Source organism: Pistacia vera, unplaced genomic scaffold (assembly GCF_008641045.1).
Source record: "Pistacia vera cultivar Batoury unplaced genomic scaffold, PisVer_v2 Contig303, whole genome shotgun sequence".
In the NCBI taxonomy this organism is placed as follows: Eukaryota; Viridiplantae; Streptophyta; class Magnoliopsida; order Sapindales; family Anacardiaceae; genus Pistacia; species Pistacia vera.
In genome coordinates, this window is record NW_022196117.1 from 350566 (window position 1) to 367586 (window position 17021).

At 36.0% G+C, this 17021-nt stretch overlaps 1 protein-coding gene across 1 annotated transcript; it reads right to left on the minus strand.

The window, feature by feature from the left end:
• Nucleotides 1-2047: 2047 nt before the first annotated feature.
• Nucleotides 2048-4963, minus strand: LOC116135813 (putative disease resistance RPP13-like protein 1). Its single transcript, XM_031421530.1, has one exon. The coding sequence runs from the start codon at nucleotides 4961-4963 to the stop codon at nucleotides 2048-2050; it is 2916 nt and encodes a 971-aa protein (XP_031277390.1).
• Between the last annotated feature and the right edge of the window lie 12058 nt (nucleotides 4964-17021).

The following is a 17021-nucleotide window of genomic DNA, read 5'->3' on the forward strand; positions in this document are numbered from 1 at the left end:
TTATAGATTAAAATATAAGATATGAATCGTTACTATTAATTTCAAGGCCAAGGAGATGTGAGAAAATTAGAAACAACACATGGTTGAAGAGATCACAATGTAATGACTAGATCTAGATCACACATTCTCTTCTGGGGCAATGAAGAAATCCAACAGGTGTGTTTAAACTATTCAATAAACATTCATTTATGTTAAGATTAAGCATGTAGTATACTCAGAAATTAAGAAGAAAATGACAACCTTACCTTAATCAATTACGGAAATCTGAAATATTTGTAAGAGACTTAAGTACCGGACAACACCTTGCCTCCATCTATTTCTGCTTCGCAAAACCATAGAAGTCTTGTGAACAAAACCTCTAACACCCCACATTCATGAATTCTAAGTTTAAACCAATGATAGTCAATTTTGTGTAATTTTCCATTGAGTTTGGTGCATTTCACAAGGGATAGCTCATCCAAGCTAGGGAATATTTCAATATGCTCATTTTCTTCAACAGGATCTCAGCGCTCATATTCTTGAAAATCTTCAAAACAAAGAGTCTTCAGTGATTTAAAAGGACTTGAACAATCTTTTTTGAAAAGCTCAGAACCAATGCTTTTTATTCCTATCATTCCTTTAATAGTGAGTTCAAGCAAGCCCAAGTTTCCAAGTGAAGGCAATATTGTGCATTTTTCACATCTTTCCAATGTTAAGACCACCATTTTAGAATATGTTGAATCTCCAACCCAGCTTGAAAATCTTGTGCCATTGTAGCCTTTGATTGTGAGTTCTTTTAGATTTTGGAGAGGTTGGATGTGTCTAATACATTTTCTTCCACTAACTCATCTTGTGTGTCAACCGAGAGTCCCACTCTAGTACCAGCACTTTTAGATCCTTCTTATCAATTAATATGGAGTCCTTTGTATCTTGTGAACCAGTTACATTGTGTAATCTTGAAATGTAAAACTCACGAAGAAACTTTAAGTTTTCCAAATCCTTCAAATCAAAGCCTACACCTTTGCCTACAATAAAATTGAGTAATGTTTTAATACATTCCAATTCTTTCATTCCTGATGACATTTCTATGAGTAAATTGACACCAGTAATATCAAGATGCCATAAATTGATCTTATCTATTACAGCACCATACTTTCAAGTCTCTCATTAAACCTCTGCCAAACAGAGGATATACACACTTTATGCTATAAAGTTTATAGAGAAATAAGGTAGATTAAAACTAGCACATTATAATAAAAGTGTTCTCACCAAATGCTTAAACCAACATGTAAATACAAATCTCCAGAACTCAACTCATCTCTTACTGCACATTACTGTCGTTAAACAGTGGATAAACACACTTGGCAGGTAATCGAGTTAGAACTAAAATATCATCATAAAATCAAAAACAAAACTAAATTTCTAGTCCAACGACCCTCAAGTAAAACCAGAAACAGTCTATTACAATATTAAAGAGAAGATATAATTTTAATGTGCTATCCATCGAAAGTGCATAGAAATGAAAGGAATAAAAGAGTCTATTACATTACTAAAGAGAAGATAATAAACACACAGACAATATTCTATCACAAGTGCTTAGCAAAGAAAAAGAAAAACATAGTCTTTAACATTTATTCAGCAAACAAATAAAAACACAGAGATATTAGACATCACTAGTTGCCTTCCTTCAATTGAATTTCTGATCCACATAACGAATTATCTCCCATCTGAAGCACTCCGAAGTCTGATCTCCAATTAGATAGGCCTGCTTAAAAACGCAATAATAAACTAGTTAACCTCCCTTCCTATTTGCAAGCACAGCAGTTCTGAATTTTTTCTCTAAGTATATAAACATCAAACTGATCAAAGGTCAAGTCTACTAAAATCAGTCCCTAAGTAGATTTTCCAATATCTAACATGTAAAGGAATATTTAGTTCAAGAAGAAAGAACATTTATTGAGATAAAAAGAAAAGAGATGAGAGATCAAAGAGTTTCAGAAGATGACACAGCCTTACCTTATTCAAACTTTGCTTCCCACACAGCATCCTGCATCAATCTACTTCTGATTCACAAAACCATTGGGAGGATTGGGAACGAAACCTCTAAATGCCCACATTCCTGAATTGTAAGTTTAAACTGAAAAAGGTGAAGTTCAGGTATTTTTCCACGGAGTTTGGGGCATTTCAAAAGGGAAAGCTCACGCAGGCAAGAAAATACTTCAACATGTTCATTTTCTTTAACAGGATCCCAATGCTCCCATTCCTGCAAATCCTCAAAATAAAGAGTCTCCAGCGATTTAAAAGGATTGGAGCAATATTTTCCAAAAATTTCAGAACCTATCCTTTTTATTCCCGTCATTCCTTTGATGGTGAGGTGTTTAAGTGAGCCTAAACATCCAAGTGAAGGCAGGACTGTGCATTTTTCACATCTTTCCAGTGTTAAGACCACCATTTTAGAATATGTTGAATCTCCAACCCAGCTTGAAAATCTTGTGCCATTGTAGCCTTTGATGTTGAGTACTTCCAGATTTGCATGAGGTTGTAACACATCCAGTACATTCTCTTGCACCAGCTGATTTCGTCTGTCATCCAACTGAGATTCCCACTCTAGTAGCAGCACTTTCAGATATATCTTATCAATTAATAAGAAGTCCTCTGTGTCTTGTGGAGCAATTACATTGTGCAAACCTGAAATGTAAACTTCATGAAGAAACTTTAATTTCTTCAAGCAATTCAAATCAGATCCTCTGCCTTTGCCCACAACAAAATTTAGTAATATTTGGAGACATTTCAACTCTTCCATTCCGAATGGCATCTCTTTTATTAGATTGACACCGCTAATATCGAGATGTCTTAAATTGATCAAATCCCTCAAGTCAGAAGGCAACTCTATGAGACAAGAGCAATCTCTTAGAAGTAGAATTTGCAAGAGCAGTAGTGAACATACTGAATCAGGTAACCTTTTGATCATAGTGTTTGAAAGATTGACATATCTTAGATATCTCAGACCTTCAACTGAATTGGGTAACTCAGTAATATTTTGTTTTTCCAAAGACAACGCCCGTAGTTTTCCCATCTTTGGCAGCAACTCTGAAAGAAGCTCATCAGTAATATAATGGGTATCATCACGACATAGGAGTCCTGGCAGAAATGTCCGTAAGTGCTCAACTTCATAGAGTTCCTCAAATTTATCTAACCCATCACAACTAGCACAAGTATAATACCGAGAAGTCCTTCTGAACTTTCTTGCTTGCTCATTTGCCCCTGAAATATCTTCCAATCTAAAATCTATTTCTCCAGAAACCCATTGAGTCATATTTTTGACGAGGTCATGCATTTTGAATTTAGAGACATTAGAGCTTGATCGTTGAAGAAGGGATCTTTCCAGTAGATATTTAAAAATCCAGCGGCCTCTACCTTCCATATGCTCCTTGTCCCATGAATCTCCAAGAATACCTTCTGCCATCCATAGATGGACAAGTTCCTTTTCTTCAAACTCATAATCTCTTGGTAAAATTGCGCAATAATCAAAGCAAACTTTTGAATTTGAAGAAAGATCTTGGTAACTTAACTTTAGTCCTGGGAGAATCTCACTGTCATCAGCTGAATCCCATATTTCACTTTTCAATAAATATTCCCACTCAACATGACTCCGTTTAGAGCGTAGAAGACTACCCAAAATCCTTGCTGTTAAGGGTAAGCCTCTACACTTTTGAACAATTTGCTCACGAATTAATTTTGAAGTTTTATGCATATGATCAGTTCTCCCAAATTCATAGTTGCGAACATAATTTAAATCCTTACATGCATCACAATCTCTCTCAAATGCATACTTCGCAAATACAGACCAACAATCATCATCGGGTAAAACCTCCAAGTTATAAGGTTGAATATTATTGGACTCCATTGATATCATAAGATCTGCACCACGTGTTGTCATAATTACCTTACTTCCTGGGGCACCAACTATCAAAGAAGACTTGAGAGTTTCCCACAAGCCATACTTCTTGCTCAATACATCATCTAAGACTAGCAAGAATTTTCGACCAACTAGTGCTTCTTTTAGTTGAACCAGTACTTCATTTAAATTCTTTAGACCGCAGGATCTAGAAGTGATTGATTCTAGAATAGCCTTGGAGATTCTGAAAATATCAGAGTCCTCAGAAACAGAAACCCACGCCTTGGGCTTGAAGTGTTCTACTGTCTTGTCAGTGTACACAAGCTGAGCAAGCGTTGTTTTGCCAACTCCTGCAACGCCAATAATGGGTATTATGCTAAAGTTGGCATCACTTGGTTCATCTCTGAGCACCAATTCAAGAATTTTCATTTTATCTTCGTCCCTTCCATAAATAGTAGGTTCGCTCTTCGAATCCAGTCCTCTCTTGATTACCACTTTGGCTGGCGCAGAGTAAGTCATAATTTCCAGTGCATCCCTTTTCGTATTGAATTCTTTCAATCGCTTAACTGTATCCATTATGGTATCCATTTTATCTCTGTCCCTGCCATAGATAGCAGGTTCATTTGGAAAAACAGATTCAGGGTACGGACGGTACGCTGTTGCACTTGAGTAGAATGGCGAAGGGACAGGGCCAGGAATGACTCTCAGTCCAAGTGCATTTCTTGTCCTGTCGAGTTCTTCCAATCGGTTAGTTATATCCATTATGTTAGAGCTCAAATCACCATCCAACACAGCATTGCGATTCGAACCTGTGAAACGAGCAGGGATGATCTTCGTTAAGGAACTTTCCTTGCCTGTGGTCCGACGCTGACGAGCAGCCATCAACTCAAATTCATCCAGTATGTCCTTCAAATTATCAATCACGTTTTCGACATCGTACAGCCACACGATCACATCCACATTGGTCTGGTTTCTTCTATTTCCCTCGGGAACTACTTTCCTGAATATCTTCAAGATTTCCAGCCACTTCTCTAGAATTGAGCATAGCAGCTCTTGACCTGCAATCTGCTTCATCTCATACGACATGCGCCTCATTCTTTCCAGCAACGTACCGAGTGTATAATGGAGCGAGTTAAACATGGTTGAGAACTGTCACTCAAAAAGAAGGATGATATGTGAAGTGACACTCAGACAATAACCACTTGCAAGAACTCTGAAAATGAATAGGATTATTAATATTAACTGTATAAAAAGATTAAATTTTTGAAAGTGAAAATCAATGAACAAGGAATAAATAAAAAAGATTAATTTAGATGGTTATAAACATACATCAAGAAAGGTAAAAGAAGAAAACATTGTGATTACCTCTGATTCTCTGAATACTCTACTTTGAATAGCAGAATGAACCCAATCACCTCGTCCAAAATAGCAGAAGCTCTTAAAATTCTGGTTGCCAAAAAGTAGGTCTTCCGACGACGACGACTTGAGTAAGCGTTGAAAGAGGTTTAAAGGTGCTTTGTAAGATGAGAGATGGTTTTGAGTTTTTAACCAAAGGGTATATCATAGCATCAATGGTTGCTTTTGTTAAAAAATATTAAAAAAATAAAAAAAATAAAAAATAAAAAAAAAAAACTGAGAAATATAGGGCTTTATGAAAATATATGACGTTGGCTTTTCAATAATCCTTACATAAATATTAGAAGGGGTCAGCATGGGTAACCGGTAGAACCACGAATACTTGGACTATCGGTTCAGAGTAAGAACTAGACTGGCCCTTACATAAATATTATAGAGTTGATTGCGGTTACGGTGTGGGTGGAATTGAAGCTATGCGATTTTGATACCAGTTTCATCCCTTGAAAGAACTAGAATCAATCTGAAAACTGGATTGAGAACCAGTTTATTCTTTACATTCTCCAATCCATTATCCAGTACAATCATATACTGTTCTTGTTAGAGGTGACAAAATCCAGTTAACCGGACCATTTTAGTACTTTTTTGAATTGGAACCAAAATCCGGTTCAAGCGAAAAATTGAATCGAAACTATACTGATTTTTCACTTGAACCGGTTACTAATTGGACCAAAACTTAAACCGGTTTGATACTCATATTTCCTGCTTTGTTGCTTAATCGCTATTTGCGCTTAAGACAATCTATAGACAATCTTTTACATAAAAGCCTGCAAACGAAAAAGCATACGTCTTTTCATGATTGCTTTTCTAATTGACATCATGTCATCATAATAAAAACCATTTCTTCATGTTATATTTACAAGTTTTGCCATTCATTGCTTTACATTTTATTTGAACTATTTCCAAAGACGTTTCCTTTTCTATGAAACCATTTTTTATCTGCAGAATAATTGCAGGTTCCTTTATCCAGTATACCCACTTGTTTAAGTTGTTGTTTCAGCTGTCATTGATAGCTTTCCTGATCTCTTCGGAGACGAGTATAATCCAGCTCATAATTCTCTGCTGATCACGATAGGCTCCTTTAATATTCCCACGAGTTCACACGATTATTCTTAGCGGTATTTTCTTACTTTTTTGCATTGAATCCAAAGGAGACGAATCAAAAGAGAGATGTTTACCTTGCCGAATCGACAGATTGTAGACGGTGTAAGACGTAAGCTGTTAGCATCTTACATTGGGATCTCACATCTATCAAGTGTAGTACTTAAACTCAGGGACTTTTCCACCTATTAGGACAGTTTTTTAGGTTGGGCTCTCCCTTTGACTTTAGTTCTAACATTGGTATTTTTCGTTGAGAGTTAGGCTACGGAAAGAGCTATTTATAGCTAGATTAAGGTGCAATATGCATCGAATGATTGATAGATGAGTGAAACCGCCTAAAAGGGGAAAGGGCTACCGTCAGGTTAGCGTTCATAGAGTGAAAGCCATCATGGAGGTCCACTCTTGAAGGGGGGGTGCAATGTTAGGATCTCACATCGGGATCTCACACCCACCAAGTATGATACTTAAATCAAGGAGCTCTTTTATCTATCAATCTAGTCTTTTGGGTTGGGCTCTCCCTTGGGCTTGAGTTTTAACATGTTGTGAAGATTGTCGCTGACTTAGACGGACTGGTGAGCGATGACAGTTACTGGTTGTGAAAGCTGAAAGGAAGAAAGCAAGGTAGTAGACAGAAAGAGTTAAAAGAGAGGCGGATATAAAATTGAAATTTGAAAGTTAGGTTTAGGTTGAAATTACTCATACTTTATAATTTAGGATTTTTAATAAAAACCGGTTTCGCTTAATCGGTTTTTTGAATTGTTTGAACTAATAACCGAACCAGAAAACTGGTTAGGAAAATTTTCAAATCGAAACCGAACCGATTTTACGAAAAAAACTAATTTTTCGATTTGGACCGATTTTCGGTTATTTTTTTTCCACCCTAGTTCTCGTCAGCAATTAAATCTATTCAGGCGAAGGTAAATCATATTATCTCCGTGTTGCATGGTTTTAAAATGTGTTGTGATTTCTAAATGGTTGACGAGAAAGTAGAAATTGACGAGAAAGGTAAAAGCAGATGTGATTTTTTTAAACAAAATATAGGGTGTATGTGTGAATTTTGTGAACTTCTAAGGTGTATTTGTAATTTTTTAAACTAGTAGGGGGTAATGAATTTTCTTGGATACCCAAGACTGGAACAGAAACCTACATTTTCTTGGCTCTAGGAACCAAAGAACTGGAACTAGCCGGTTCTGGTTCTGATTCTTTTTGCTAACCGACCGATTCCAGGTCTGATTCCAGTTCTTAGCAATTTCGACAAATACCCAGAACCGATCACCCCTAATAAATATCATCAAAGCTTTGAAAAAATTGCATTAAATTATCTTACAAGAAGAAACAGTTCCTTATTCGTGTTTTGTAAACACTATAGGGTAAGTACATATTCCCACCTTAGGTTTAGCAAATCTCTTATTGGTACCCTAATTTTGAAAACTATCAATATTCCACCCCTTGAAGTCCATCTAAGAAATTGCAATTTGACTTGATTTTGACCATTTAAAATGTCACTTTTACTTGGAGAAATAGTTATCAAAATAATAATTTTAAAAAATAATAGTCTGTAACACAATATTATCTCCTTGTTGCATGGTTTTAAAATGTGTTATTGTTTCTGTTTGGTTGACAAGAAAGTAGAAATTAACGAGAAAGGTAAAAACAGATGTGATTTTTTTAAACAAAATGCAGGGTGTATGTGTGAATTTTGTGAACTTTTAGGGTGTATTTGTAATTTTTTAAAATAGTAGGGGGTTATAATTTTCTTGGGTATCAAGGACCAGAAGCAGAACCTGCATTTTCTTGGTTCCTTTTGCTAAGAACGAACCGGTTCCAAGTCTGATTTCGGTTCCTAGCAATTCCAACAGATGCCCGGAACCGCTCACCCCTATTAAATATCATCAAAGCTTTGAAGAAATTGCAAAAAAAAAAAAAAAAAAAAAAAAAATATCTTGCAAGAAGAAACACTTCCTTATTCCTATTCTGTAAACACTATAGCCTAAGTACATATTCCCACCTTAGGTTTAGCAAATCTCTAATTGGTACCCTAATTTCGAAAACTATCAATATTCACCCTCCATTGATGTCCATCTAAGAAATTGCAATTTGACTTGATTTTGACTGTTTAAAATGTCACTTTCACTTGGAGAAATAGTTATCAAGATAATAATTTTAAAAAATAATCGTCTATAGCACTAAATTAATAACGAATCTCCAACTAATAAAAAATTAATATCAAATTACTAAAAAAAATCTAAAACAAGTAGCATCAAATTAATCAATACTTAAACCGAATCTTTAATACAACAAGTTACTATAAGTCTAACAAGTAACCACCATTGGGTGGTCGAGTGGGATGATAGGGACTTTTGGGTGTGGCCATTGGAGGGTGTATTCGGTCCTTAAATTTAGAGCCCTTTGGGAATTTCTGTTCTCCATCTAATCTTAACGATCATAAAATTATAATAAATCGAAAAAAAAAAAAATTCACACCCCTTGGGGGTTTCTGTTCTCCATCTAATCTGAACAATCATAAAATTATAATAAATAAATAAAACTTAACTTCAAGTTACATAGTAATCTGATACTATAATTATTTAATATTCTTCGTGAAATACTACATTAACAAGTCTGGATTTCACCTTGTTGTGTGCTATCTCAACAGCAAAATGCTCATTAGTTCAAACACTTTGTTCAACTCAAGGTCTCAATTATCTCTGGTTTTAAGCCCTCTGGATATCCGATAATATTGACCTACACAAAAAAGAAATATTTAGGTCAAGAAGCAAGAACATTCATTAATTAGCATGATATCAAAGAGTTTAGATAAATATGTTCTTACCTTCATCAATTCACTGCCGCACAGCATTCTTCCATCAGCTTCTGGTTGGGAAAAGCTTAGAAGGCTTGAGAATGAAACAACAAACTTTTCCACATTCTTTGAATTGTAATTTTCTTCAATAAAGGAAATTGATCAGGTAATTTTCCACAGGTTTTATTTATGAAGACTTATTTCTTCATTAGCAATAAAATAATGATTTCCTTATCCTAAAAACTGACATTGTCTAATGCATCATGTTACATGTGAATTTGAAGGTTTATTATTTTCATATGACACATTCTAGATTTTACTGTTCATATTTTGATTTCACACTGGACTCTACTTCAAACATATTTTGATCAATAACAATGTTCACAATGGCATTCTATAGATACATGTTAGGATCCTACATCGGGATCTCACACCCATCAAGTGTGCTACTTAAGCCCAGGGGCTCTCCCACCTATCAGGTCGGTCTTCTGACTTGAGTTCGTAGTGTCCACTCCTTGGAAGGGGGTGCTGCATCAAATAACTGCTTGAGTTCGTAGTGTGTCCTCCCCTTGGAAGAGGGTGTTGCATCGAATAACTAATAGATGAGTGAAGTTGCCCAAAGGGCACAGGCCTACCGCTGGGTCAGTGTCAATAGAACTCAACCCCAAGGGAGAGCTCAACCCAAAAGACCTCCTTGATAGGTGGGAGAGTCCTTAGGCTTAAATAACACACTTGATGAGTAAGATCCCGATGTGGGATCCTAACATTGCCATAGGAGTTCAAGAGAAATAAATCAAAAGTGAGACATGTTAATGTCTTGTAACAAAAGAAATACTAATGTAATTAGTACTTACAAAGTACATACTCGTTCAGCACTGTTTCGTTTGTATTTTATTAGTTTCAGCTCCAGTGGTTTACGTTGTATGTATAAAACCTTAATCAACTACAAAAGAACCATAACTGCTAGGTCATGAAATGATAGACTAAAGTGAAAAAGAATATATTGTTTTTTAATTCATGGGGCCTTGCGGCTGCCGGTTTTGGATTTAATAATGCTAATACTAAATCCAGAAACACAAGAAATACCCATGTAATTACAGAGTACTCTATTCGACTCTGTTTAGGGTTTAGATATCTAATATGAGGTTAGATAGTTTGAATTCAACTGAATATGAGAATAAAGAAACTCATTTTGGATGCAATTGATAGACTCTATTGGAATGAAGGTAGAAGAACTCCCAATATATGTGGGTTGTGTTTGTAATAAAACAGATATCGGGGTTGTGTTTGTAATAGAAAAAAACTTAGTGGAAAATGGGGCGTTTTACTCTGTATTCAATGTATAAAAACATTGCTACCTTGTAACAGATTTCAGTTAGAAAAATTAGAAGAAGAAATTCACAATTCCTTCTCGTCTTCTCTAGAATCTTTTCTTTGTTTCTTGTTCTTTATTTTTCTTTGGTTAAACAAGTATCTTCATGGTATCAGAGTCTCGACAAACATCAATGGCTACTTCGATTCCTGAAACTGCAAATGTCAGCTTGAAGATGGAGACTGAGCAAACTGGGAATGCAAACGCATCAAGCTCAGGAGCTCACTCTTCCCTTCCAACACTTTTTGTTAAACTCGTAGAGAAGAACTATGGATACTGGAGGTCCCAAGTTCTTCCTGCTCTTGCTTCACATGATCTTGATGGCTTCATTAATGGTGAGAATATATGTCCCCTTATGCTTCTAATTGAGAAATCAGTTGAGACTGAAGAGTTAGTAAAGAAACCAAACCCTAGGTATTTCAATTAGAAGAGAATAGACCAATTTTTAGTGAGTTGGTTATTTCATCAATCTCGGAGGCTATGTTTCGGCATGTGACCAAATGCACTAGCTCTAATGAAATATAGAATACACTAGATCTTCATTGTCAATATTTTTTTAAGGCTAGGACATTACATTTAAGAAATCTTTTACAGACCACAAAAAGGGAATCTTTGAGTGTTAATGAATATGTCTTGAAAATGAAAGAGTTGGGAGATGAATTAGTTGATAGTGGAGTCAATCTTAGTGATGAAGAATTGCTACTATATATACTTGATGGTCTAGGACTAGAGTATGAAGCGGTGGTAGCTAGTTTGACATACAATAGTAAAGATGCAACACTTCAAGAAGCTCAGCTTATGCTTCACAAGCATGAACTGAGACCGGCAAGACAATCTAATGCATTAACTTATTTTCATGAGCAATTCACTTCTGCACTAATTGCTTCTAAACAAGGGCCTGTTAGTTCTTCTCCACATGTGTAATCTAACACGTTAGGGACTGTCTTTCCAAATACCACACACGTAGCAAACACAAGATCCTTAAACCACAAAACTCATGAAGTTTACTCTCAGCCACAAGGTAGTAGTGTTGGTTTTGCAACTCAAATGTTTCCACAATCGACAGAAGGAATCTTGAATTTGGGAAATGGTGGACAGTTAGGAAGCAATCTTAGAGCTCCTTATCCTGCTGGTCTTCCTTAGGCCTATCCTACTGGTCCTCCTCAGCTCTTCTATAACAATATGGTGAGAGGCAGAGGAGAGGACACGACTACTTTAAACCAAGCTGATATGTCAAGTTTGTGGGAAAATAGGCAATTCTGCCCTCCAATGCTATCATCTTTTCGATCAAGAATGGTTTAACTCACATACCTACAACCAGTCAATACATCCAGTTGGCTATAATCCCCTAGTCACCCACAAACCAACCTATCTGGAAACTCTAATGAACTTGCTGCTCTTTTTGCTTACAACCATTCACCTAACACCTATTTTAACAACTCATATACTAGTCTTTATAATGCTTCAGTTACTACTCTTACTAATCTGTCTCACGGTTCTCCTTATGCTTCTAATGACATTTCTCAATACTCCTATGGAACTTCACCTATACATACAAATAAAGGACCATTTCCTAACACCTCATCACCAACTATTCTAGCTATAACATCCTCATCAGCCTCCATAAACTCTATTCAATCAACCATTGCCACTTCACAAACTGTCCATGATAATTCCTGGTACATGGATTCTAGTGCATCACACCACATGACTACAGATGCCTCCAACCTCACTCATGCAGCCAATTATCCAAGGAACTCTAGGGTTCAAGTGGGCAATGGAGAGTCTATACCTATTACTCATACAAGTATGCTACTTGTTCCCTCTTATGATTCACTTAGAATTATTCAGCTTAGAAGAATACTATGAGTTCCAAAAATTGCTAAGAATCTTTTGAGTATTTCTCAAATAACTAAGGATAATAATGTCATTATGGAGTTTCACTTTGATCGTTGCCTAGTAAAGGATAAAAACAACCAAGTTGTGTTGCTACAAGGAGCAATAAAAGATGGTCTTTATCAATTAGACCTTCCTTTTAATATCTCTCTGCAATATAAACTCTCAACTACACCTACCTCATTTACTTCGTCACAAGTAGCTCAACCTATTACTGCCAACTCTGCAATTGGTGTTGGTTATCTCGTTGAGCATTCTGGTGCTGAGCAAGCTGTATCTGAAAGCCATGTTTCTGATTCAGAAGAACTTCAAGCTTTTACCCCAGTAGTAGTTCTAAATGAAATAGCTACAATGTATCTTTGAATTCTTCCATGCTACAATATGCAAGGTTGGGACATCCAAATGTTAAGATTTTTCATGTTGTACTAAATAAATTGAATGTAAAGAACTCACTTTCCAGCAATAAAAAGTTTTTCTGTAAGGCTTGTCACTATGGTAAATTATAGCAGTGTACTTTTCCCACTTCTTCCTCCAAAGTAGCAACTCCATTAGATTTAGCCCACTCTTATCTTTGGGGACCTGCTCCACTTCTTTCACATAAGGGTTATAAGTACTACATTATTTTTGTTGATGACTTTAGTAGGTACAGTTGGATTTATCCTTTGAGACAAAAATTAGAAGCATACACTGCGTTTGTGTAGTTTCATAGCTTCATAGAGAGACAGCTAGGTGTAAAAATGAAGTGCTTGCAAACCGATTGGGGTGGAGAATTCAAGTCCTTTACTGGATACTTACAACATCATGGTATTATGTTTCAACATTCATGTCCATACCTTCACCAACAAAATGGTCGAGTGGAACGAAAACATAGGGCTATTACCGAATATAGGTTATCTCTTTTGGCTCATGGTGGTTTGTCATTGAAGTATTGGTGGGCTGCTTTTAGCACAACCACATATCTCTTAAACAGATTACCATCCACTACACTAGAGTTTGTATCACCTTGTTATGTTTTGCTTCATCAAGAACCTAATTATAAAGAACTTAAGGTATTTGAATGTAGTTGCTATCCATATCTTCGGCCCTTTCAGAAAAATAAGTTTTCTTTTCATGCGGAAAAATGTGCCTTCATTGGCTATAGTTTAGCACACAAGGGATATCAGTGTTTATCATCATCTGGTAAGGTGTATATTGCCAAGCAAGTGAGGTTTAATGAGGAAGATTTCCCATTTAAGTCTAGTTTTCATATAGGGAGTAGTGTAGATTCTGTTCAACCTATTGAAGTCTCATATTGTGATAGTGCTAATCTCTGGTGTCTTCCATAATCTGCGCATGACCTTACTCTCATGAATATTGTTCCTAATTCTTCTTCTCCTATGGGTTTTCAAATAGATCCTATGGTTCCAAAGTCTAATATTATTTCCTTTTCCTCAAAGACATATTCTCAACATAGTCTACGAGAAGCTCAACGTGGTGCATCTCCTTTGGTTAATACTTCAATTTCTACTTCCACATAGCAAACAGACCAACTCAATGTCGATATGTCTATAGCTCCTCAACTTGAAAGTTCAACTAGAGCTACTCAATTTGAAGAATTTTTTCCTAGTTTGACAAGGCAACAAGCACAAAATAATGTTAATATACCTCAAGCTTCCCAATTTGACAGATCAACTGAAGCTTCTCAGTGTGAAAATTCAGTTCCTATTTTAATGAGTGATGAAGACTACAATAATGCTTTAGGTCCTATTTTGCCACATCAAGAAAAACAAAATCACGTTGCTACCCCTCTGGCAGTAACTCATTTGCAAGGTACTACTGGTATTCAGTTGGAAGTAGTACCTCCTTGCTATCCCTCTACCTCAGCTACAAATAGTCATCCAATGCTTACCAGATCTAAGACTGGTTCTAAACCTCATCTTTCATATCAAGCTTTCTTGTCTACTTGTCCCACATTAAAGAAGCCAAAATCAGTCTCTAAAGCTTTACACACACTTGAATGGAAACAAGCCATGACTGTTGAATATGGGGCACTTTTGAGAAATAAAACTTGGGAGCTTTTGCCTTATGAAGAGGGAATGCATGTCGTTGGATGCAAGTCGGTGTTTAAGACAAAATTAAATTAAGATGGGACTCTTCAGAAGTACAAGGCCAGATTTTTTACTAAAGGGTTTCAGCAAACCCCTGGCCTTGATTTCTTCGATACGTTTTCACTAGTTATTAAAGTAGCTACAATCAGAGTCATGCTATCTGTTGTAGTGCATCATAATTGGAAAATACAACAGCTTGACGTTAATAATGCTTTCCTAAATGGGGAATTAGCAGAAACAGTGTTTATGATGCCTACTGAAGGTTTCTCCTCTACATGTTCTTAAGGTAAACGAGTCTGTCAATTACACAAAGCTTTGTATGGCCTTAAACAAGCTCCATGAGTTTGTTTTGATAAACTTAAGGCTGCATTGCTAGATTGGGGGTTTGTTCATTCTGCTTCAAATGTGAGTCTTTTCTTTTATAAGAAGGATTCTCAAATTGTCTATCTACTAGTCTATGTAGATGACATTTTGGTGACAGGAAATAATAGTCAGCTTATTGATCAAGTAGTGACTGATCTTAATAATTAGTTTGCTCTGAAAATTTTGGGAGAGGTGCAGTATTTTCTTAGATTTGAAATTCAAAGAAATGCTGTTGGTTTACTTCTCACTCAAACTAAGTATGCATAGGACCTGCTGCAAAAGGTTGGAATGGAAGATTCAAAACCATGTCCTACCTTTATGGCTATTGGAGTAAATTAAGAAAAGTAGACAGTGAGATGTTTGATCAGCCTACTTTGTATAGAAGCATTATTGGGGGGTCTACAATATCTAACCCTATCTAGGCCTGACTTAGCCTTTTCAGTAAATAAATTAAGCCAATTTTTACAAAGTCCTACAATAGCTCACTGGACAGCATGCGAAAGAATTTTACAATATGTTAAGAGAACTTTGCAACATGGTGTTATATTCACAAGAAGTCAGAAGTTCATTCTCGAAGCCTATGCTGATGCGAATTGGGCTAGTGATATTAATGATAGAAAGCCCACCAGTGGATATACTGTATTCCTTGCGGGTAATATGATTCAATGGTGTTCACATAAGCAAAAGGTAATCTCCTTATCATCTACAGAGGCAAAATATCGATCTTTAAGTCAGGCAGCTATTGAAATTCTGTGGGTTCAACACTTATTGCCTGTGATCTGGTGTGACAACATGAGTGCTGGTGCCTTGTCCTCAAATTTAGTTTTTCATGCTAGGACCAAACATATAGAGATTGATGTGCACTATGTGAAAGAACTTGTTGCAAGAAAAGCTCTGAATGTGCAGTATGTATCTTCTGAATATCAGGTTGCAGATATCCTCACTAAGGCCTGCCTAGTAATAGGTTTGGTCTGCTATGAGGTAAGCTTAATGTGACTTCTGTGTTGACTGATTAGATCCGGTTCTATTTCTGGTTGTAGGCTGTCAAATGAAGCTTGGTACTGAGAAGAGTTGTTGATATGTTCTGCTCCTGTGATCTACATTGGATGTGTATTTTTTATATCTGCATTGTTAAAAGATGATTTGATTGGGATTTGCAATAGTAAATTTTTTTTTTTTTTTTTGAAGTTGGTGTTGAGATGTAAGTAATCTGGAAGCTAATGTATGTTGAAGCCATAATATATTTTGTGAAGTATATTTTGTGCTACTATTCAGGCTGTAAAACCTAATTTGTGGCAGTATGATTTTGAAGTGTTTGAGGTGCTATCGGCATGAGTACTAGGAATAGTTATATATCAAATGATCAGCAGCAAATGATTAAATAGGAGTGTTGTGTTTAAGGGGAAATATTGGAATAAAGGAAGAGATAGAAGAATTCCCGATACACAGAGTGGTTTAGCATAAGGGGAAATATTGGAATGAAGGTAGAAGAACTCCCAATATATCTGGGTTGTGTTTGTAATAAAACAGATATCTGGGTTTTGTTCATAATAGAATAAAACTTAGTGGAAAATGGTGCGTTTTACTTTGTATTCATTGTAGAAAAACATTTCTACCTTGTAACATATTTCAGTTAGAAAAATTAGAAGAAGAAATTCACAATTCTTTCCCATCTTTTCTTTGTTTCTTGTTCTTTATTTTTCTTTGGTTAAAAAAGAACCTTCATAGACCCATCCTCTACTTCCTACAGAGTTTCAGTTCTGTTTTGTACACAAACTCGCCTTTCTTGTGTTTTCACTCATTAAAACAATCCAATAAGATAGTCTGGGAACAATGCCATTAAAAAGTAAATTACGGTTGAAGTTAAAGGTCTAAACCTAGTGAACAAAAATGTATATACATGCACACTAAAGCATGACATGTATTGAGAAAGCACTATCTTGCAAGAGGATATAGTTCAATCTGAAAATCTGAATTGATCGATTTGATACCGCCTTTTGATTAAGTATCACTGCCCACCTTGTTGTATGTTGTTAGTTCAAGCACTCTGTTCCACTCTAGGTCTCCATTATCTCTGGTCTTAAGCCCTCTGCGTCTGTGATAAGATTG